The following is a 24421-nucleotide window of genomic DNA, read 5'->3' on the forward strand; positions in this document are numbered from 1 at the left end:
TCGCCAATTTGCCCGAGCATAATTTTGATTATGTCGACTGTAAATTGGTCTGTGCAAGAGGCTAAGTGGAGATAATGGGGTCCAAATTACAAAAGTTAGGGTGCATAATTTAGTATTGACAGATTCTTACCATTGCACAGACCTGCCTACCAGGTGAGCGGACCTTTCAGTTATTTTGTAAGTTGTACTTTCTTAAGTATGGTACCACGCTGAGTTTGGATATTTGTCATTATGGCTCAAGACATGAAGCTCTACTAAAAAGAAAAAAGTATCAAAGCTGGACTCAACCTAACAGCTGTGGTACTTATGTAACACTTTGTGTGCCCTGTTTCTACCATCTGCACAAGAGCGGCTAATCGTAACACACGTTCATTTACATTCATTTGGTAAGCAGAAATTTGGAAACCAATAACTTAGCCTGTGATGAGTGCAGTTCATTCACTCATTCACATTAGTTATCTCTCTTGCCTCCCATCGCTGTGATCTAGTTCAAATGTGAAATGAAAATATGTTTGATGTGACTCGTAAGAGGAAGGTAGAATAGACTGCTGTCTGCTGGTGAAGCTGAGTTTTCCACTGTGTTTCTGATTAGGATCACATCCCACACTGCGCTCCACTCCTGGAATGCTTGTTTTGGCAGCACTGCTGTAAAGCTGAACAGTCCAAAGAAAAAAACATTAAAACACCAAACTCCCAGACTGCTCTGTCTGTCTTGTTGACTGCAAGTTTTTCCCTATTTTAGTCAAAGGACGAGTAGAGCCAGGTAAGCACAGAAATAAAAAAGGGGGGGGTTATGATAAACAGCAGGCACAACCGCCAAGTGTTGACATAAAAAAAAAAAATCACCTGGAGATGAAACATGAGCTTGAGGTCATGATGACTCCCCCATACTGACCTAATTTAGGAGGAGGAGGAGGGGAGGAAAAACAGCGAGCGAAAAAGAAACAGTACAGAAAGAAAACCGTCATGAGGTCTCTTCCCTCCCCCTCTTCCACCTAGCACCCCGAGAAGCTACACCTACAACCATATGGTGTCTTTTCTTGGAGAGAGAAAACGAGGAGGATTTCTTCTTTTGTGACACTCTTAAATAGAAAAACAGTGTTCCACGTGGCAGATAACTAGAAAAATAACACCAAATGTTCATTTGGGTATCACCAAGAAGACAAAACAAACGCTAACGCTTGGACTAAGCAACATTTAAGAGAAACATTAAGACACATCTCTGCATCTCTCTACTGCAGGCTCGATATGATCAGACGAGCAAAGGTATGCTAAAGGAGAGAGGGAGAGAAAAGTAAATATTGACCGGAGTATGAATGGCTCTTTGTGACGACAGGATGGTGCGTATGATGGCTGAGCCGGCTAATTGGCATACCATGTACAGGTATTACTCTGGATTCTAGAGAGTCTTAAAGAGAGCCTTGGACAGAATAACAGGCTCAAAAACCACAAGACTCGTACAGCAACAGCTGAAAAAAAACGCGCCAAGACTGAGGCTAAAAAGTGCCGAAACAATTGAGCCATTAATCGGTTAAGTGGATTACAAATAAATGAGGCAACAACAATTATAGACAGCTGTTAACTTTTAAGTAGTTTTTCAAGCAAAAAGCCCAAACATTTGCTGGCTTCTGTGTCTAAAAGCACAGGTCTCTTTTTTTTTCAGGTTTGAAATTTTGACGATTGAGGACAGTTAGACCAGTAGAGACGCTGCTCTTAAAGCATGTCACTTCATATGACGTCATTTTTTTTTATTTATTCAGGGGATCTGACATCACAACTTTTTTTCAACTTTCCAGCTTATAAACAAAGACTAAAATGAAGGACTTTAATTTGTGGGGTCAAATGTTTGACAAAATAATAAAGAAGGCATTTACAGTGAAAATAAATGTTCACTAGATCAATTCTATTGCTTAATGACTTGTTAAGTGTTGGTAAAATCCTTCACCACCTGATGGCAAACTGAACGGAAACCTGAGCCAAATACAGACCGACTTTCATCTCTTCATCTCCGTGCGTTGGTTTGCATGACGCAATCTGCTGTTACACAGAGGTTAGTCCGACAAAGCAACAACCAATCATGCCTTTGTTTCATCAAGTGCCAGGTTATACTTGGCTATTAGAGCTCCACATAAGCATGTTAGGTATATGATCAAAGATTTATCGTTGGCCCACAGGTCAGCTTAGAGTGGTTTCCAACACTGTTAACAGAGACAGCAACAGATTTTATGAACAGTCATCCTCAAAAGCAAGTAATTCTATTTGATGACTGAAAACAGCTTTTTTTGTAAACAAATTTGGGATTCCTTTTTCAGAACCCCCTTTTTTGTATGTATGTATATTTATGTACATGTTGCCTTGTCACTTCCCTTGGGCATGCTTTATAAAATTTAGACCAAAAAACAAAACAAAACAAAAAGACTGAAAACTCATGGTAAAAGTCCCGAAGAGTTCCTAGTTTATGACAAAAATAGCCCTCAATCAGTGCAGTCAGTGTCCAGTAATCTGGCCCTGCGGCCCATAAATGCAGTATAAAATATTAATGCCCTCTGTTGGTGCCTCACACAGGCACTGAGGCCACTGTGATTTGTGAGTGCAGAGAAGAAAGACAAGGCTTAAACTGACTCACAGTCAAAAAATAAAAAAAGACCCAGACAAGGAAACACAAAGGAAACCGAGATGAAGAAAGAGAGACATAGACAGAAAAGAGAAATGAATACAGGATTTCATCCGGTCTTAAAAAAGGAAACTGGGCGCGACAGCAACCATATTAAAGCACTTTATGGTTTTATGAGTCGTGACTTGTGATTTCTGTACAGATACCCATACCTGATTTATCAGTGCAGTTTATTCATTTCCCTTCTAAATCCTTTTCTCCCAGACACCTGTCAAATCTGCATCATCACACCATTCTTTCCTCTCCTCCACTGACTCAGCATCTTTACTGCAGCTCAGTCTTCCTCCTCTCGCTCAGCAGGGAACAAATCAGCATCACTAAAAGCCTGCTACGTGCAGGCCTCTGGAGGTTACAACACGCTCACTCATCACAGCCAGACAGACTGATCTGAGCTCAGGTTACTGTACGTGTCATCTACACAGGGGAAAAAAAAGCTCAAAAAAGCTCCAGATTTAACTCTTAGAGGAAAATTATAGAAAACCTTGGTTCATGTCTTTTCTACTCTGCTATTTAACTGAAATACAAGTGAAGTCTGTAATACAGATCATAACCCTGGCAAATGTTGGATTTCAAAAACTATAGACCAATGCAAGATAAAGTGATTAAACACAGAAAGTTGTTATTCAAGCTTCTCTGAGTCAATAAAAGCAACAAATTTGATACTTGAAGTTGCATCAGACTGGGATAAGCAGAACAGAAATAGCACTGTAGGTCCATTTAAAAAAAAATCTATCAAACCTGGTATTTACCAAAAATTACCACACTTGAAATAAGTATTTTCTGTGGCTAAAAACAAACCAGGAAGGCATACTTCAGTGATGCTGAAGGCACAATTTCCACACACTTGCATGCTCCCCTCATATCAGTGTTAAGTTAATCCTTTCAAAATAAGATTTCAGAGTCCAGTTTCAGCACGTCTCAAAAATAGATTTTAAGCTGTTTTGACTCCTTATCTGAATCAGTGAGTTACCTTGGCAAAAAAGCCACATTCCAGTCTTTCTAAGATAAGCAAATAGTGCAGACAGGGTCACCATACACACACTCCCACACTGAGTAAGAAGCAGAAAGGCAAAACTGTAAAAAATGACTGTGTGTGATTATGTGTGTTTCTGAATAAAAGAAAGGCAGTAAGAAAGTCAGTTGGCTGAAAGGAGCAAACGCATACAGTAGGTCACAACAATGCGTCCTTTAACCCCTCCCCCATCCCCATCCAGTGCTTCAGTAGTCCACAGTCATGCTGACAATGGTCCCCCTAACCACAGACAGCCTCAGTCAACGTAGCACTGTATACTTTATTAAAGGAGCAATGCCCTAAAAATGTCAGATTCTGTCACTGGGGTGGATTAAAGCATGTTTGCCTTTTTTTGGGCCTTCAAAATAAAACAGGGAAGGGGAAATAAAAGGTGTTTAATAAAACAGATGTGGTCAGGCAGGCCAATAAACAACCGGTTCTATTGAATGAGGACTTAAAGATGAAAAGTCATGTTAGCTCTACCCCTGAGCTAACGACACTTTCTTTAAAATGATTTTTCTCTGCTGAGGTTCTCGCACTGAAACCAATCTCTTGGCAAATAGCGCTTAATTTCCATCCCTCTCCTCTCCTCTCTACCCGGCTTACTGGCAGAACTGTCGGAAAACAATTCATGAACAGACCGAAAGAGTAACTGCTGCAGTGACACTGCGATACCCTCATGCGATGACTGGACAGTATCTCTCACCTTGAAATTGCTGGAGTTCACCCATCCCGTTAGCTCGTCAATAGTCTTATCCAGCCGGGGTTTGTCCTGCTCCACGTCCGGGGAGCGCTGTGGGTCGTTCAGGTAGTCAATGAGGTCCTGACCCACCTGCAACCTGCGAGTGACATCTTTCTGCACTACCTGCTGGTAAAAATAGTCCATGTTGTCATGTTCCTCCATTGGGCACTCAGTGCCGTGTGGCCAGCTACTGCAGCCGGCCAAAGACAGGGGACCGTGGTGTGTAGGACGGCGTCAAAAAAAGATTTTAACGGTTGTCCCGTGGAAGGGCAGATAGACTGTGAGGTTTTGAACTGCGTCTATCTGATGTGTAATCATCAGCATAAAATCCCTTGTAGAAATTAAGTATCAATTCATTATCACAATATCTGAATCAAAACCTCAACTTAATATCGTTATGACAACGACGTCGCTCGTTAGCTTCTTCACTTCACAACGTTAGCTCTGAGATTTAATTTAAAACTTGGAGAAACTTCTGGACACAGTTAACAGCAGCAGACCCCTGCAGGTTCCTTCAATATATCCGCATCAAAACAAGCTAGCAACTTTGGTTGTTCTGTCTGTTATGCTAACAAAAACGTCAGTAGCTCGTTAGCACAGCGACCCAAACAGGGATAGACCGCCTCACATCAGCTAGCTCAGTGAGCTAACGTTAGTTTTCCGCAGGCCTGGCGCCTGGCTCCACTCCGCTTCTCTATTCCATGGCCACGGGATGGAAAGTCTGCTCAGCTCGCGGCTGTCGACTCGCCCAGCGATAAACTTGCACCAAACTTCCACAATACGAGCTGATCTCCAGTCCCGCGCTATCTGGTTTTCTTTAATCCAGGAATAATCGCTGCTACCGCTATTGCAGTGAAGAGGCGCTGAAAGCCTGCGCGCTACCGGGGACTGCAGTTCACCAGGGGGCGCAACCATAGGCACAACCACAACCGATCAACGATCAGGCCGATGGGGCTTCGGGCACCGCACAGCTAGCCAGCGTAATGCCTGATGTAAAATGTCGAATGGTCAGGCACAGTTTGCCTCACATTTTTCCTTTAAAATTAAAATAGGAATAAGGAAAGTGCCTTAATTGTTTCTTGACGTCGTTCAATAAAAATACACCTTTTTTTTTGTTTTTATGGCAGTCATGAATCAAACAGCGCTCTGTTGATGTGGGTGTGTCTGCCGTCCACACGGCCCACGGGCGACATCTAGCGGATCGGGTGCGGAGTTGCCCGTATTCAGGTTGCCGCAGTTTATTCAGAAGCCGTCTTTTATTAGTTCAAGACAAATTCCAATCTAGAGAGAGGAAGCAAATTTATTATTAGTCACTTTTATTTATTCATTTGTTTATTTTTTCATTCATTTCTTTATTTTCTTAAACATAAAATTGTTAAAACAGCTGTCAAAGAGAGGGCATTAGTATCACAGCCAGTCAAGTCAGCTAAGTTTCTGGGTCCATCTGAGTCAAATCTCTATCTGTTCTCCTAGTTTCAGTCCTATCCATAGTCCTGCCAGTCTCCCCAGTCTCTGAGCACTTGGCAACTACACAGTACTTGCCAGTCTCTTATAAAGCACAATATTGCAAGCTGTGTCTGTTTCGTTGTATTTTCAGTATTTTGAAAAGTGGTATTGCATGCCCCATAATTGTGTTGCCCTGCTAATCCATCTTGACTGTTTAGTGAAATACACTGTTGGTATTGAAGCATTCCATTTAGTTAGACCTAGGACTGGGAGAGTGGAAAACTGTTCTTATCATCAAACAAGAAAATAAAATGGTGTATATTATGAGAATTGTTCCAGATCCTTCGTTTCAGTAATTCCTTATGCGTTGAGGCATCGGCATATGTTCAGCAGATACAAGTAACTATACCCTACATAATCAGTCATTTGCCAATTACACAAAACTACAGTGAATTAAAGGTAGGTACATAACTGCATATGATTGTCAAAAAAGTTGAGGTACATTTGCTCACAATTTCATAGTTATTGTCTTATCCATAAGCAAAATTTTCTTTAATTTGAAGCAAAGTTGCACCATAAACCCTGATTGATGTCCTGTTACACGATCAAAAAATTTAAATAACCTACTCCACAGTCCAGTTTTCAACTGTGGGTAAACCACAGTTGCACCAATGTTACTAAACTCACGCTGAATAGTAGGGAGACTGGAGGCCTACTCATGTAAACAAGTTTGTCTGTAGTGCTAAGCTAATCCAGGATGTAAACAAATGCTTAAGTCGTCAAGTAGGAGCTAGTGCGCAGGGCTACTGACAGGATTGGATCAGGGCCTACAAGCCAACGTAACCAATGCACAGAAGAGGCCACTCATCCCAGTAGCACACAAGTCCACGTAACCCTTTTAGACACTGAGGGTCTGAATCATAGGTCCAACAGTTTCTTCTTCTTTAAAAAAAAAGAATGACACATATCTTCCCCTTCGGATAAGACAGGCATGGACATTTACATTAAGCACTGAAAAGAAAAGAAATAAAACAATTTTGTAGGCCTACTCCAATTTTGAGTGAGTCGCCATATCTGTGATTTTTTTTCCATTGCAAAACATTCTCTGTAAGAACAGAACCCAAATTTCAACGTAAAGTTTCTTGGATGCACAGATAAGTCACATATCCTTTTCTTTATGTCCTGTTTCACTCTTAACTCTTCTGCACCAGACAGTTAGACCAGCTGTGCCAAAACGTCTCTGTCTTTTTTTAAATCCAGAATATTGCGTTTTCCACAATCCAGCTTTCCTCTACCTTCATTCTTGATGTTTATTGGTCGAAGTAGAATGAATCACAGGATGGTCACATAGAGGTGTCATGTGATTGGTTGAGATGAGTAAACTCTTGTCCAAGACGACAAGCTCGTCATTTTTTTTTAGTTTGAACATGATGCATTATAGTTCCATTGTTCAGAACCCACCCCCTCTCCTCCATTTCCAGCTGTCCAGTTGCAGTCCTCTCCGCCCACAGGTGGGGAGTCAGGGGTGTGAGGAGAGTATGGTGTGGAGAACCTGTTTGTGTCTTTGCAGCCAGGAAGAGGAAGAATGTGGCTGAAGAAAAAAAGATGTAGTCCATTCATCCACCCATCTTCTTTTCCTCCACCCCTTCACGCCCTAACCCAGGGGCAGCTGATCATTGAGCAAGAGGGCGAGAGGAGGGGCGGGTCTTGCTGATCAGGGATCAGTGGCGATCAGTCTGTGTAGTGATCAATGATCAGGAGCAGTGAGTGGGTCCAGCCCCTCCTCTCCCCTTCACCTACCCCCATCCCCACCCAAACCCTATTTCAGCCCCAATCAGAGCAGCAGGACCTGTAGACAGAGGTGGCCCCCCCTGGCCCTCCACTGTCAGAGGATGATGCAGCAGCGGCACAAACGCTGGCCACCTCCATGAACAGAGGGTGGAGGTGTCACAGGAGCAAAATAGGCGTGGACCTTGATCTCTGGGAGGTGGGCCTGTGTGGGAATGAGATACAAAGATACAATGAAGCACAAAGAAAATCAAATTAATACTTGTCTTCTATTTTTCTGCCAGGAGAAGGCTTTAATGGTTCTTATAGGAGCAGTTTAGCTCAAAAGAAACACTTTTTTTGTGTGTAAGAAGATTAAGATGAGAAATTCTCCTGTTTAATGAAAGGACAAAGCAAACAGCTGGTTAGCATTGCTTAAAACTGGCAGCAGGCATCGGCTAAATCCTGATCACCAAACTCAAAAACCTGAGGGGTTTGAATAAGTACTTGAGGGAGTTAGGGTTCTCTCAGGGTCAAATTCTGAAGTACAACAAACAAGTTACTGGCCATACATTTGGCAAACACTAATATAATTCATTTTGTTCTCAAGGGACAAGCATACTTTCATTCTGAAAATCATATCTATCTATAATCCAATCCAATCCACTTTATTCATATAGCATGTTTAAAAAAAACAAGTTTTCCAAGTGCTGCAAAAAACTCAAATAAGATCATCAACAAAACAAATAAAATAAATTTGAAACCAATAAGAGACATAAAAACAAAGGGATTAAGACCATTAAAGACATAAAAGGACAGAGATCACAAAACCATAATACTGAATTAAAAGCCAAAGAATGAAAACTAGTTTTTAGACGAGATTTAAAAGTTGGTAAGGTGGGGGATATTTCAATTTCTCGTGGCAGATTGTTCCACAATTTGGGAGCCACCACAGAGAAGGCTCGATCACCTCGGGTCTTTAAATGGGTTTTTGGGACCACGAGGGGAAGGTGATCAGCAGACCTAAGAGACCTCAAGGGAGTGTAGACATAAAATGATAATAGATAATAAGGACATAAAGATATAAGTCTTTATAAACAGTTTTTTCCTTAAATGAAATAAAGATTCATGTTTTGATCCTCAGCACAACAAATTTTTACGTGAGAAAAAAACAGACTTTTCCTCTTATTTCCACTGACCCGTATGCGTTTGATCCCTGCCCTGGTGACTTGCTGACAGTCATAGAGCTCAATGCGCTCCAGGCGATGGCAGCTCTTTAGGTGCTCCAGGGTCACATCAGTGATGAGGGGGCAGTTGTCCAACTCCACCACTGTGAGGCGCTCTTGTCCACAGGTACTGCTGCTCAGAGCTCTGATGCCATCATCTGTTATCAGCTCACAGTGGGACAGAGACTGCACAGGGCACACAAATAGACTGGTTTAAGCTACGAAGACATCCGGGAAGACAAAACCTGGAAGAATTAAAGTCAACATTTACCAGGGCTTGCAAGCGTGGGCAGTGGATAGACAGCTGAACCAGGGTGTTATCTGTCACCTGTGGAGAACCAACATGATGACCAAATAATAACCATTTCATGACCAGTACCGATCCCTGTGATCTGCTCTTCCTCCCTCTCTACAGAACACATACCCTGCCATTATCACGATAATATACATCTCTTTCCTAAGACCTGACCTCTACCCAGACAGAAACAAAGCTTATAAACAGAGAACAAAGCTTATTTCAGATTGAACATAAATACCACAGACATAATGTTGGAAAGGAAAAAGTAAACTAGATGTTTTCTTACCAAAATACATTCTTCTAGGTCCATTTTTTCAAGCTCATGACAATTCTGTGACAGAAAACAGAAATCATTCAAGCACACCAAAAGATATGGCACATGACCCAATGCAGAGACTCCATAAAAAAAGAAGGAAGGGACAAACTCACCCTGGCCAGCACAGTGAACCCAGCGTCTGTGACATGGGAGCAACGCGCAGCTTCAAGGATCCTGAGAGCACAAAAACAGAAACTGATAAACTGCCAAAAGAAGAAAAGTTCTTACATACATTCTTACTTCCACTTGAAGTAGACAGAATATGTATTTGAAAAGAACATACAGGTTAATTTGTGTAAAGAGCAGGATCAATACTGGATGTAAACATTGTACTATGTTTTTTGTGTTTAGCTGTGTGTGGACTTCCTTGATATCGCCATTGGTAACATATATACAAGATTTTTCTCACTTGAGTCGGGGACAGTTGAGTCCCATTGCAGTGAGGGAGGCATCGGTGATGTTGCTGCAGCCAGACACACAAAGGATCTGCAGCTTGTGGCATCCTCGGCACAGACTGACCAGGCCTTCATCTGTTATTTGCTGGAGGCCAAAGACAAGCAACACAAATCAGAAAAACTCAGAGGCATACAGACGTATCCCCAAAGCATTGTTATCAGTCTCCTCTCCCAGAGCCCTGCGCACAAATGTTTGTCTTACTGTGCAAGACTGCATATTGATGGTGGTGAGTTCTGGGCAGTGTTTCTGGAGGTGTTTCAAAGCTCCGTCATCCAGCTGAGAAAGAATAAAATATGCGTAATATTAATAAACAAAAGCCTGAATCAAATATTGATGAATGTGACTTTGTTTTTAACCAATGAGTTAAAACCAAGCCACATGTCACAACTGTCTCCAGTGACTGCAAAAAGATGAGTCATTGTGGATTCACGGTGTATTTTCTCAAGCAAGGAAAACAGACTAGACCTCGTAAAAAAGACAACAACAACAAGCTGAGTACACAGCCTGAAGATAATACAGGCTCCACAGAGGAAACAGAAAACAAAAACGCCAGCTTGACACAAACCTCTACATAAACAAAGACCCAACCAATGAGATTAAGAAACTATGGAACATTTACAGTGTCAGAAACGGTATGAAAAGGTTAGATTTTTATTCAAGTCTTCTTTAAAGTAGGGAAAAGGTGACCTTTCTGGGGTCTATAGCAGATTACCTTCTCACATCTGAATAATCTAAAGACAGTTTGAGATTTCCAGGTATTTGAGCTACCAGAGAACTTTGTTCATGGTAAACTCTGTACAGCATCAGCATTTAACACCACATCTAGATGCAAATGAAGACAAAACTAAAAAAAAAGAGTTTCAACCAGTGTAACAAGTTTTTAATAGTAAAAAGTATCTTAGCTCACCAATGAAAAAGTTCTGTAATGCTCACTGTTATTAAAAAAAATAGGTAAATTCTTGCCCCAGCATTACTGTGAGTGTTGTGAGGCACAGTGCATCACTCTACCTGTGTACAGCCTCTAAGGAACAGTCCTCGTAAACCATTGCACCCTCGAGCCAGAGCCTCGATTCCGTCGCGCGTTATCTGGTCACACCATGACAGGTTCAACATCTCCAGCATTCTGCAGCCATCACTGAGTACAAGCATCGCACATCACACAGAAAGAATGAAGAGAAACACAATGAACATATTTAAACACTTCCTTCACTGAGGGTCAAATACACAATATGTCTGTTTGCATGTTTTTAAAAATGAATCAAAATAACAACCTTAATCTGTAACTTTTTTTTACAGAGTATATAAAGCAGAAAATGATGCTTGGGCAACACAAGCATTTACCTCTACCTTTAAAATAACCTGATAAAAGTTAGTTGATATCTCTTAATACAAGCCAAGTGATTCAATGTATGGTGTGTTTTCCTTGATGTAAAGATACACCTTTTTTTAATTAAAATCATTGCAGAAACAATGGACGAGAAATGTCTTCATATATTTCTTTCTAATATTGGTTGACTGATATGATATGTGTCATTATGTGTGAATACTTCTACTTTGTCCAGTCTATTAGCACTTCACCTTCAAAAAAAATCAAGATGTTATTGTTCTAATTTGTTTGCCATTTTCTGTTGTCGTAAAATGAAGATGACTTGAAAATAAAAAGTAAAAAAAAAAAAAAAATCAAGATGTGCCGTAAGAGAGGTAAATAAATAATTTTATGTACCCACCCAAAACTGCCAGGCTCTAAAGAGTCAACAGTCATTACAAACAAAAGGACAGTGATTTTGTAAAAGCAATACCAGTGTGAGCAGCAACTACCTGAGGGCTTTGAGAGAGTGGTTGCTGATGGACACACAGGAGGTGAGATCAAGCTGTTTGAGTTTGGAGCAGAACTTGCTGAGGCTGAGACAGGTGCTGTCTGTGATCTTGGTGCAGCCGTTCAAGTTCAAGACTTCGATGTTTCTGCAGTTCTGAGCAAATGTCCTGGGAAACAGAGAGGGAGTATAGAGGGAGAAGGGGAGTTACTCCAGAGTCATTTCATTGAATAAATACGATGCTGTGAGCTGCTCCGGAGCCAATTAACAGTCATCTACAGGCCCTTGGGAGGGTGTTGTACAGCCATACTACATATATTGTCTTCAAAGAGTATCACTCTCATTATAAATGCTTCTACTTCAAAAATCAAGTGCTTGTAGATAGTACTACTTGATCTGTTGATTAACATGGTGTAACATGAATAGCTCTAAGGTTTTTCTTGAGGTTTTGTGTGTGAGGATATAGCGAAAAAATCTACTGAAAACACAAAGTCCCCTGTGACTGAAGAAACAAAAGCTGCTTAAAATTTAACTGAATCACTTGAAAATGACTTCAGGAAAAAGTCAAAGCAGAAGCACACTTAAGGGACTTTCTCACTTCATAGAGGCATCTCCCACACTCAGGCAGCCCCGGAGGCTCAGCTGCCTCAGAAAGCCTCCACATCGCTTGGAGATGTTCTCCACCACCCGACCCTGAGGGACACAGGGACAGGGAGAGGGAGAGAGTGACTTGACTTGGGCCACGGAGGACAGAGGATCATCTGTGACGTCATCGTTGGCACCAAAGCCTAGTGACCCAGCACTAAGCCTCGGACTGGATAATGCTACTCAACAAGTATACACACCTAGCACACACAGGCAGGCACACACAGGCAGGCACACACAGGCAGGCGCACACACACACACACACACACACATACACACACACAAACACACACACACACACACACACACACACACACACACACACACACACGACACTTCTTTTATTCTTTCTCTTTTTAATGCACCACTCACCTCAATGTCTGTCTGAAAGTTGAACAGATCAATCTTCTGCCAGTTACTACCATCTAGAGCCAGGACGTTCCATGCCTGAGAAAGGTGTGGACAGAGGCACATCAGTACAGAGGTGAAGGTATATAACATTAAATATTTGGCTCACTGTAGGCATAAACGAATAAACTATGATCACTTCCTGTTTCCTTGTTTAGGAAGCGTGTGCACCAGCTGCTGTGTTCACCTCTTCAGGTCATCTGAAGCTTCTTCAGTGTGAGGTTTTGGTACTTTTTTCTGAGTCGTGTCATTGTAGACTGAAAGCCTTCATGGTTTAAACTGTTATGCTCTTAAAGAGTTGACATTAGGCTCAAGGGATTTGTACTATTTAATTTTAAGTACTGTGTGATATCTGAAGTACTTTTCCTATCAATCCAGAGACTTCAGTATCACTGGGTACCCATCATATTTCAAGTAAATCTTGTAAAAATTTTAGCCAATAGCTTTAATAAACTTTCAATTAGACATTTGTCCAAAGACCCCCTCTATGAGCACTTTTGTTAAAAAAAAAAAAGTGCTGTATGACCTCGAGGGAGCCAAAAACGTGTACTGCCCTCTTTCGTGCCTTTTTTTCTTCTTTTTGCCCCTGCTCTTTAAAAAGTCGATCACCACTGCACCAAGGTGTTTTTTGTTTAGAGGTTTTTTTTCTATTGTTGTCATTTTCTATTGGGAAATGATACAAAACTAAATTGGGCAAGAGTAAAAAAATAGCTGTTTTTATTGGCAAGACATTCTGGTTGGTTGGTATGCTTTTCAATGATAAACCAGACTTTAAAAAAATGTTTTTAAACTAATCCGCAGACCACCAAGCTATGGTTCCCAGACCCCTGGGGGTCCTGAAACCCCACTTTGATAAACACTAGTTTAGACAGTTTATGAGTCTAGGTATGATCTGAGAAGATCTCAAATAACTTCACAGCTAAAAAGTGTAGAAATGATGTTCAGCTCAAAGGCTGAAACTTTGGATATGCTCAACATTTGTATGAGGCTCAGCAGAAAAAGAAATCCAATTAAAAAAATGAATGAAGCAAGCGTGCCATGGAAAAATCTAAAGAATGTGCCATTTAACAGAAACGCAGAACTTTTTACTGAACACACTGGAGCTGTTGAAAGAGAAGCAGCTGCCACAGCTCTGCATTCACAGTCCACCTGCCCAACTCTGCTTATTATTCACAGTAAGCTCATTCATAAATGGCTTTCAGCTGCAGTGCACTGTGGCTCAACAGTCCCCCCCTCCTCACAGCCAGCAGATGGCACTATATTATAGAGCTTTCTAGAGAGTTCAGTAATGGTATGCCTTTAAAACATACAGTAGCTTTGGAGTGACATCAAACCTTTCTCTAAAAACAGCGATGTGTTAGTGTACAGTGGGCGGTTTGGAGGTGTAAAGAGGGGAATGCTTACCTTGGATACTTGGGCACACCTACAGAGTGTAACCACATCGAGATAGGAGAATATTCTACAAAGAGAGATAAAAAAAAGTGCATGAGTGTATATCTGAGCTCAGTTTAAACTTTCCTTTTCAGAATCTTCCCTCCTGTGTGATTAAGTATGCTTCTTGTGTCCTTAAATAAAGAACAATCCTCTATGTTTGGTTAGCAGGAGAGCCCCACAGACAGCCAGTGTTTGAGCTGTGGGCCTGCTCAGCCACAAAGGGCTGCATGCAGCAGGCTACTGGGTCAGCTCAATCCATTAATCTGCCAATGAGTAATCTCTGGCGCTCAGACAGGCAAGGCCACAGTCAGCATGGGACAGACAGACAGCCATACATTTACAGAAGGACATAAACACAAAACTAAACATGTATTTCTTTGTCCCAGTGAAGAAATGCTCCTCAAAGAGACGATGTATAGAAAATCTGTGGTATTCAGAGTATTGTCACAGTGCCAACGCTTTGAGTGCAGCTGGGGTCTGAATGTCCTTTTAACCTCAGGAAACAGGAGCCGGCCATTGTTTCCTTCATATAGCTGCGAGACAAAGGCTGTGTGTTTAGATGAGTGGTCAGCTAGGGCATGTTGGGACATGTCTGTTTAATCTACACTAGAGTCTTAGGTCAGGAGGTGCATGTATACAATCAACAAAGCAATACAAAGATGCACACACACTCACACTCATGCTCTCACACACACACAGTCCTTGAGGTGATCCCAGGCCACCAGAGAAGCAGACCAATCAAGCAGGCGCTCATCGATCCCGCTTCTAATAACTGGTTAATGGCTGTGGCGCTGATCATTGATTGGCTGTCTGTTTTAATCAAATACAATCTGACTTTCCATTAGGTGTGAGCGAGAAGCCTTTTAACCAATCACAGAAGAATTCTGTTAATAACACTCACAGGGAAGCAGTCATCCATTCAGATTTGCTGAGTCCTCTTTTGAGTCTTATTAACCACTTTGACACCTACACCTGATCATAAAAGCACAAAGAGCTGCCTCAGATTTTTCAGACAAAGACACTGTTAAAACTGGATAAAAACACAGACAAAAGAAAAGGGAGATGATGATATAACATGAGAAAACCCTGATGCTGCTTTTAAACACAGATGGAGGAGACAATAACTTTGCAGCCCCCAACTGCTCAGTGGAATCTCTCTGACTCTGCACATGACAGGATTTGATGGAGAACATCCCTGTTTGTTGACTAAATGTTCACCTGGCCTTTCAAGCATGGCAAGACGAGAGCAAGGCGAGCCTTTACTCAAGAGTTCAGGACTTGTTGCCATAGAAACTCCAGCTAGACATGAATTTGGGTGGTGGTAGGGGGAGTGCTGAGTCAGTGCTTCTGGGTAAGGAGACCCTGAACGACTGTAAACCCTCTCCAAGGCTCGTCAGCCTGTCAGACGAGGAGCTGCTAAATCACAGTTTTTCAGCGTATGCCCGTGCTGCACTGGCCTAGATAACAGCTGTTTACCATGCAGCACCTGAGAGGCTGACAAATGCAGCAACAAGCCAGGTGCTGTGGTCTGCCCACAGTGATACATTCAATATGAAACAGGCGTGTTTCTGAAAGTACTATGATTAACAGATCAATAAATAACTACCTCTACAGTAACGTACTTACCCGTGTTGATCCTGATTGATTATTAACACTAATTCATTCTGATTATGTAGACTGATTCCAGGGACAACAGGATCACACACTTCCTATCAAATCTGAACCCCAAATGTTGTTTTGTTATTCTAATTGGGGAACAAAACAGATTTTGATTAATGGTTCACGCTGACCACACCAGCAGAGGAAAGAAGAAGAAGAAGAGAGGATGACAGCAGCAGAGAAGGATGGAGGGATACCACACAAGATGCTGAGTAAAACAGACGCCAGCCAAAGACAAGATGCAACCACAAACCACAACACAAGAGCCAGAGCCCAAAGTATGGGCTTTGGCAAAGTTATAGGACTGGTCAGGTGAGAAGAACACTTATGGGGAAGGCCTTATACAGGTGCTCGTGATACTTTTGCCTTCTTTTGTGCATGCAAACAAGAAAACCACTTCACTGAGAATAAAAATGTGAGTAATGTAGACTAATAAAACAATCATAGAAGCACTACCGACCATCAATTCAGCAGGACAATTATTTTAAGCTAAACAAATAATTTATGAACAAGTGTTTGGATGTTTGAGTGGGAGCTGGGGAATAAGCAGGATAACATATATAAAACCACATCTCTTTTGTGTCACCTCTAGGGCTGGGTAAGAACCTCACCATTCAATTTAATTTAATTTTGATTCTTCAGGTTACAATTCCATATGATATTGATTTACATGTCAATTCAGTAAGAAGTAGAAACACACAAATAACTAGAGTTTCCGTTGACAATTTTTAAGTATTTATTTTCAGTGTAAAACAACCCGAATGTCAGACTTAAAAGTTAAAGGTGTTGGCTTTAGGCTGAACTTAATGGCTTTCACTGCCATTTTGTTGTTGTTTGGTCAAGTGTGTGTCTGCCCAAACAACTTGAATAACATGCATAGCACCTCCCACTGGCCAGGAGGTGAATTCATTCAGAGGATTGAATTGGGTGGAGAAATTTCATGATGTATCAATTAATCAATATATTTACCCACCCCTAGTCACCCCATGTGTCAGCTCACCCTGTCAGGATTCTATTTCACATTACCGCCTGCTCACTTCAGGTTGTTTTTAGACTGTCTTTCTCAAACAGTTCTATCAAGGCACAATTAATCTTCAAGAGAAAAATCCACTTTGCGGTTTCTAATATTTCAATAGTAGAAAAGAACACCAGAGGACTATCTCAATTTGAGTTTTACAAGATAGCTGTCTTAATTTCTGTTGGATTAATCAATTTAAATTCTTACACATACTGCTTTACTCACTTTGATTTACTAAATTCTGATAAATGACGATCTAATTACTATCATTTTCACATATATTGTCTAAAAAATCATCTTTTGCAGAGTCATACCTGCATTACTCAGAAGCACCTGGAGCAACATAATGTCCCTGGCATTGTGTCACAGTAACACAACATAACAACGCTACAGATGCAGAGAAAAGATTCTGTCAACCCACTTTCCATGGTTCAAAAACAAGATTTACTGCCATAACAAGTCTTCCTCACAGCTGAAGTTGTGTAAGTGTCTCAACCTGACACATGTGACAGTGGGTCATGTGCTGTAGCTGGTGGGTGAAAGTGGGTACGTGATTGTCTGTACACCAGTGTCATAAGTGCTAGGGGAAATGGGTGTACTGGTAGTCACTGTGGAGCACAGCTGGAACAGCAGAGGAGCACAGCACTGCGGAATTCCCCACTAGCTAAGAAGACAAGCTATTTATAGCTCACTCACACACACTCTCACACACACACACACAGACATACAGTTTGCATAGACCTAGGAGCACCTCTCATACACTCTCACGCACAAACAAGCAATCTGCCTAGTATGTCTGCAGAGTTAAACGCAGGTGCACATACACAAATGCGCTCAGCATGGAGGGATGGACACAGTTGACTGTGTTTGTGCTGTCAGATTTATGGGTCATCTGAGACAAAATATTGGTCTGTAGGTCACACAGTTAACAGAACCTCATTTCAGGCTAGTGACCAACATATATCACAAAAAACCCACATGGGGGTACCTACACAGCAAGTGACAAAAACAGAAAAAAACACAGAATCCTGCACGTTAGTGTTCAAGGCTGCTTCAGCTAATGAGTAACCCTGACCTAAGTCCTTGTCCCTGGGTATGCTGTGTAGTATTGTGTGTGTCTTTGTGTCTGTGTGTCTGTGTGTGCTAATCTTACCTAAGAAGAAGCTCTTTGGGGAGCTTCTTGTTAATGGGGGCTTCATCACTGTTTGAGAACACCTGCCGAGACACAAAATAAACAACAATAAGACAGAAAGAAGATTGAAAACAGCAGAGATCAAAACACAGAGGCAAAAAACAATATTATCATCTGGGATCTAAATCCTGAGTTTGGGGACAAATTTCTCTTTTTTGTCAACTGAAAATGTTTGCAAAAGTCCTGCTTACATTTTTACAAGGTAGTCTTAATCCTTCTTTTCCCATCTGTACATCAAAAGCATTTTGGCACTTCATTTCTGTCATCCATACCTGGGGGGGTTGTAAATTCAAAAGGGCTGCCTAGCATAGGGTATGGGGTGTGCATAGGCTAACTAGCTAGTTTGCATGTACTTTAAAACTCAAGAGTCAGGTTACAAGTTTGTGACGCTCCAGATTGCAGGATGAGTCATCAAATCTGATTTTCTTATAAATAATGTAATCCACAATGACCAGGCAAATTTCTTACTGTTTTATTGCCACAAAAAAGACAAAGTGATGATTGTGAAATCTGGGGGAAATATACCCACCCTGGTATGGCCTCATATAATCTAAAAGCTCCTGAGAGGAACTTTCAGTATGTGTTGATTTTGGCACCCGCTGTGTTTAAAGCAGTCTCTTCTCTTGCTTTACTTAATTTTTCCTGTTCATGTGACCTAGGGGACTAATATTTCTTTGAAAATGTTGTTCTGAATATTTGCGGGCTTTCCTAACATGGTGTCAGTCACTTCCTCAAGCACTTATCCTTTGATGGTGCTTTCAGATACCACTAACAACAATTTCCATAACCAGCTAAAAACTCCTCAAGGGAGCTTTAAATTTTGCTAATAAACCAAATTTTGGAATCCGAATAAAAAAAAACTGTTGTCAGGTTTCACTGTAAAACATATATATAAGAATATCTGTGAAGCAACCATAAACAAAGTTATATCAACCAACAACACAGTCCGTGAAAATGAGGATGTATGCGTTCATTGTAGACTTGAAAAATGCTAAACTATCTTTAAATTAAAAACATACTTCTGAAGTTCTATCCCTGATATTAGTGAGTAGCAAAAAAGCTAACACTTTCTTAGCCAGGCTAACAAGCAAGCCAAAGCTACGTTTGGCTTTGCACATCCCCTCCTTACAAGCTTATAATTCTGTTACCCTGGTCAGCTTGCTGGCATGCTTATCTCAATTAGTCTACTCGCTGGATGTCTGGCCATCTGCTGAGTGGGACACACACAAACACACGCAATCACTTGCACTCAAGTACACACTTGCAGGTGATTCAAGTCAGACCTCTGTGTGGGGAACAGAGGCAGAACGTTCTAGATCAGGTGGGCTGTATTCAGCCATGAATTTAAATTACGGCAAACACCCACATCCACAGGGCCTCTGCAGACACGCATCCTGCCAGTGATACGCTTCTCACAAACCGTATCTAATGAGGGGGACTCCCTGCTGTGTCATGCTCAAACACTGAAAATGTGAAAGCAGAAAGGGGAGCAAGGAAAAGGCACAGGTGGAACAAAGGTTGTCTCTGGAAAGGTCTAAGCTCAACCTCATTCCAGGACACATGTAAGCCCCTCGGAAAGGGAAAGCAATGAAGGAGAGGGGGAAGAAAATTGAAGAGGGGAGGGGATAATGGAGGGAGTAAAAACAAAGTATGAAAGAGAAATATAGGAGGTAAAAATGCATTAAAATCTGGGATAGAGAGGAAGGAAGAAAAGGCCACTGAAGAGGAAGTGGGGTCAAAAGACAAAAGGGAAGGAGGTGGTCCGGTTAAGGTTCAGCTAATCATTAACTAAGACGGTTTGAATTTTAACATCCACTCTCAGATAACAAAGGCAAAGTTGTTCCTAACACAGAACTGAACCTTTATCCAATAATAGCTCCAGGATAAAGTTAAACTGTTTCCATCAGTGGTTCCCACATACCCTGTACTGAATAACCCATTTTCCCCATCTGCCCATAAGGGATGGGCCTGACTACCTCTATGGGAAGCTTAATGAAATCTCTGAATAAGCACTTTAAAATAAAGCCTTTATCATTGTCATGTGGCTTTCAGCTGCAGTTATATTTAGAGCTGTGTCAATTGGGTAAACTGAAAGTAAAAATGACCTCAATAGGACAATACAGAATGGGTACTGAGTGTTAGGAAGAGAACTTGACCTGTGGACACACAAGGCCTTCAGTGCGTTAAGTCAGTGTCTCTCTAAAGCCAGAGGTGGCTTAGGATTTAGGACTAAATTTAGACTTAATTCCAAACCACCTCTGTAACACATCACTCACCTTTGACCTCTCCCTTAGCAAACACAATGTAGACAGAGCTAGTGGGCCTTATGCAACAAAGCCCAGAGGCCAAATAACCTCTACATTACATGGTTTCTATAATTACAGTATCGTAAGCTTAATTGTGCTAAGTCATCTGGTACTTAATAGACTTAAGGCATCAAAGTTCTTTTAAGTGAAGTTGGCATTATTTTATTTCAACGTCTTTGGAAAAAATACAAGAACAAGTAGCTGAGAAGTTTGCCTGGAAAATTAATCTGCATCTGCTCATTCAAACCTTTTTTCCATTAACAGTAATCTGTTATTATTAAATTAATTCTTTATTTACTGTTTGTGTTGGTGAAATCAGAAATACTTAACCTTTTGGCTTGGAAATTGGTTGAATACCAAAAAAAGGGAGCATCCTGTGTTTGGTATAAAGCATAAAACATTAGCAGGTCTGATATTTCTAGAATTACAGTTTTTAAAGGTAAGTGGTCAAACAAAAATGAAATGTCCCTTCAAGCTGACACTTTTTAATATTGATCTTTAACCTGATTCTTTGTTTGTTTACAAAAATATATTTATATAATGTAAATAATTGCGTAGTGATGACCTACTAAGTGTTTGAGAAAAGTTGACCAAACACAAAGGCATTCAGCCCCCGTGCAGTCTCCTGGAAGAGTCCAGCAGCTGGAATGGCATGAGCAGTATGTGGTTTGTAATCTCAGCCATAGTTATGACATTATGACAGTGAAGTTCAAAGTCATCTCTGGTGCACACATTTCATTAAAGTCATCACCTCAGTGTTCTGGTGCCCTCGTTCCCTGTGCCAGCAGAGCAGCATTCCCAAGCAGGGAGTTCCTCTCTACTGTCATACTCCTATTCCTAGACAGTGCATAACAGGGGGCTAATGTGGTTTTTTAAACAAGTATGGATCGAGTGTCAAGTGTCAAAATGCTGCATTCATTCAACTATAAGGAAATAAGATACGGGACATCAATTTTTGCTGTTTCTTGAACCTCGAAAGAGCTGTGTGAAGTTCATTAGTCAGCATTATCTCAGGTGTAAGACTATTAGTCAACCCTCCCATATTACCCTGTTACCCCTACACCCTCAGCTTGTTTCCCACCATACAATGGTTTTCATCTGCGTATAAGAAGCTTACAGCTCTGTTGAGAAATCCACGGGCATGGCAAAAAAAAAAAAAAAAAAAAAAAAAAAATCAGCACCTTCTGTTCTCACTCATTCACTCACTCATAGATACAATATATTCATGATACTGGCAACCGAACAGCGTCTGAACACCTGACGCAGAGTCAAGTACCATCAAGTCAAACCCGAAAGAATCTCAACAATGTGTGGATGATATTCCAGATAAACAATGCTCCCAGCTCAGGGGACCAGTCAGACTGGAGCTGATTTAGTGTTGGAACACAATTACAGAGAAAGCATTGACACAGCAAAACATAATTATTATACCGCAGGAATTTAGCGTGGATTTGCACTATGGAGCAATTAGTAAAACTGCATTCAGCTGAGCAGAGCGGGGGGGTTTTAAAGGAAGTAATGAAGGCTACTTTAGTTCATTTTTAAGGTCTACATGTTGATATTTGATACTTTAACTTAGCTGCATATTAGGATCAAATATGAAGACAAATATTCCACAGCTTTTGTGGCTGATTACTTAGTTACTTAGTTGGGGTTAAAGTACAAATCACATAATCTTAATTTAGGGAATGCTGTTTTGTTTAAGATTTTACTTTAAATCCAAAGTGAAAGTATGTAGGTTTGCAAAATTAGATTTGGCCCCAAAATGAGCCCTTGCATTAAGTGTTGACTACAAGAAACAGATGCAGTTATGAAAAACATCTGCATATTTCTCCCACCACTGCAGTTTCACAGTAAGCTCTCACACCTATAAAAAGGTGTGTGTTTATCACCTTCCTGCAACTCTATCATGGAAATATGCTGAGATTGTGAAAAGAAACATGAGAACATACAACCTTCATGTTGTACGCCATGTCAGTAGTGAATCTCGAACACAGCAGAACCATCTGTGGTGTGCCAATGCCGCTCAGTGGCACCTGTCATTCACAGGTATCACAGGAGGTGTCACAGGTTTTGCTGTGTTATCAGCCATGATAAGTAAATGAGTGCTGCTATACTTCTTGAATTCACAAATCTCCATCTGCAGCCCTTGTCCTCCCCCCACCCAAAAGCCTGTAACCTCAGGCGACTGTGCCAGCCAGCCAGCCAGCCTCGGCCCTGATGTATTGACTCTCCTCAGCCACAGCCCTCCTGTGTCCCGCAGTCCTGAGCTCCATGTTGTCGCTGCCTACTGGTGCGGCAGGACAATAACAGGATTTCGGATTACCCTTGACCAACAAAACGCCTCGGCTTCAGGCTGCATGTAAAAATTAGGAGCACGGTCGACCACACACACACACACATACACAAACACACTTTGCTTATACAAGCCCCACGACTCCCACGTCTACTAGAAACAAACAGTTTAACCGTTGGTGGTCCACTCCCTCTGTCATACCTCGAACCGGCCCTTGGTGATACCGTTCATGTCTGCGGCGGCACGTCCCTGTTACCAACCGCGCAGTCACCAGTCGAGCCGTTTGACGAACACCGTTATTGTTTTTGTCGCCGTTTTATTTTTGGTCGGCCGAAGTGTAGTGTAGGAGCCGAGCTGGAGCTGGGTCCTCACACCCTCCTCCCTCCCACCCCCCAGCCGTCAGCGAGGCTCCTGTCTCCGGGTCAGCGAGGGTGGTGGTGTCGGTCCGGGGCGGCCTGCGGTAACGTCAACGGTCGTTGTCTCGGAGACCAACGGCTCCCCTGCCCGTCTCATCGCAGGGCTACCAAAATAACAATAATAACATGGACGGTCTGTCAAGTGACTTCACTTCCGCCTCTCCCTTCATCGCTCCAGCGCGAGTCAGCTGGCACCCTAAAATCTCAAGTTTGATCCCAACACAGGAAAACACGAAATTTCCATCGTCTGTCTCCTATCACTCGATGTGCCCCGCATTAAACACACGTATGGCGGCTGACATGGACGTTTTTCCTTTACGTTTTCTGTTTACTTGCGGGGAAAGGGGAGGGTTTACGTGACGTCATTGCTGCGGGAAAAGCACGCGTGGTCGATTTGTTTTGATTGTGGCGGTGTTGGATTGATTTTACAGAAATCCGACAAATGTGGGTCTGTTTCATTGCTGTTACACCACGGTGGTCACGGGTTTACAGCAGCACCAGGGCCTGACCTGACACGAACCTGCGGGACTGATTAAGGGAAGGAAACACTCGCATCTGTTAACGCCAGATCCACGAGCAAAGATTTTCCCTGCATTAAAGATCTTTAACGCTGTCATCTAAGGTCTTCAACTGCAGACACAGACTACACCAAACTACACCTGCTTTGCATCTTCCTGCACTGTGTAAACGGTTCATGTAGTTAAAAAACACGATAGTTTATTAACCTTAGATAGCCAACCCATGATTATGATGGCGAAGGAAAACTCTATCTGGTTGGGGACTTAGTCTATCGTCGTCAATCTTTAAACAGTGTTGAATATTTCATAATCCCTTTTACAAACATACAAAAATAATTTCTGTCTTTGATTACCTTCTTAAATTATGCATGTCAATCTAATTGATTTTTCATTTAGATCTGGATATTTTTTTATTACACTACTTATTAAAAAAGTTTTAAAACATTAAAATATTTTTTTATAGATTACTTTAATTAATCAGATACAACAATGTATTACAAGTTATTTTAAAGTTTAGAATAAATCTGAGTTTTTTTTTTAACTTTTACTTTTGTATAGTTTGTAAATAGTCTTTTTTTTTTTTTTTTTTTTAAATATATATATATATTATTTTATTTTATTTATTTTGTGTGTGTGTGTGTGTGTGTGTGTGTGTGTGGGGGGGGGGGGGTTTAAAAAGTTTAGATGCAGGACTGCTGCCCAAATATATATATATATATTTTTTTCCTTTTCTACTGCAGCTTTTTTTCTTGTCAAAGCTTCAGACGAACTAGAATGT

General features: G+C 41.4%; 2 protein-coding genes across 27 annotated transcripts in view; both read right to left on the reverse strand.

Annotated features, from left to right (window-relative positions):
* clasp2 (cytoplasmic linker associated protein 2) overlaps positions 1 to 5343 on the reverse strand; it is a 76114-nt gene extending 70771 nt beyond the window's left edge. For 14 of the 26 annotated variants that reach the window (XM_074686369.1, XM_074686365.1, XM_074686364.1 and 11 more), the window contains exon 1: positions 4393 to 5343. In XM_074686369.1, the coding sequence (XP_074542470.1) occupies positions 4393 to 4590 (198 nt within the window). In that variant the 5' untranslated portion in view covers positions 4591 to 5343. The remainder of the gene's footprint in view (positions 1 to 4392) is intronic. The other 12 variants (XM_074686370.1, XM_074686377.1, XM_074686376.1 and 9 more) reach the window with 1 other exon arrangement.
* A 384-nt stretch (positions 5344 to 5727) lies between these two features.
* fbxl2 (F-box and leucine-rich repeat protein 2) lies at positions 5728 to 23465 on the reverse strand. The gene is made up of 14 exons (XM_074687318.1): positions 22911 to 23465; positions 18069 to 18130; positions 14209 to 14263; positions 12769 to 12843; positions 12350 to 12444; positions 11756 to 11920; positions 10946 to 11072; positions 10139 to 10213; positions 9891 to 10021; positions 9595 to 9655; positions 9452 to 9496; positions 9139 to 9195; positions 8841 to 9053; positions 5728 to 7867 (listed from the first exon to the last, which is right to left on the reverse strand). Exons 1-14 carry the CDS (start codon positions 22938 to 22940, stop codon positions 7760 to 7762), a joined length of 1299 nt encoding a protein of 432 aa, XP_074543419.1. The 5' UTR covers positions 22941 to 23465; the 3' UTR covers positions 5728 to 7759.
* Between the last annotated feature and the right edge of the window lie 956 nt (positions 23466 to 24421).

The sequence above is a fragment of the Halichoeres trimaculatus genome, unplaced genomic scaffold (assembly GCF_033239565.1).
Source record: "Halichoeres trimaculatus isolate MK-OKI-2021-1 unplaced genomic scaffold, fHalTri1.1 fHalTri1_scaffold_14, whole genome shotgun sequence".
NCBI lineage: Eukaryota > Metazoa > Chordata > Actinopteri > Labriformes > Labridae > Halichoeres > Halichoeres trimaculatus.

Bases quoted from the DNA above. Each gene is read 5' to 3' on its own strand.
- fbxl2 (XM_074687318.1), bottom strand. From the start codon at position 22,940: ATGAACGGTATCACCAAGGGCCGGTTCGAG. The intron at 11,921-12,349 runs GTGAGAAAGTCC...TCTGTTTCCCAG, and splicing joins GTGGGAGATGCCTCTATGAA to GACATTTGCTCAGAACTGCA. The intron at 11,073-11,755 runs GTAGTTGCTGCT...GCTTGTACTCAG, and splicing joins CACTCTCTCAAAGCCCTCAG to TGATGGCTGCAGAATGCTGG.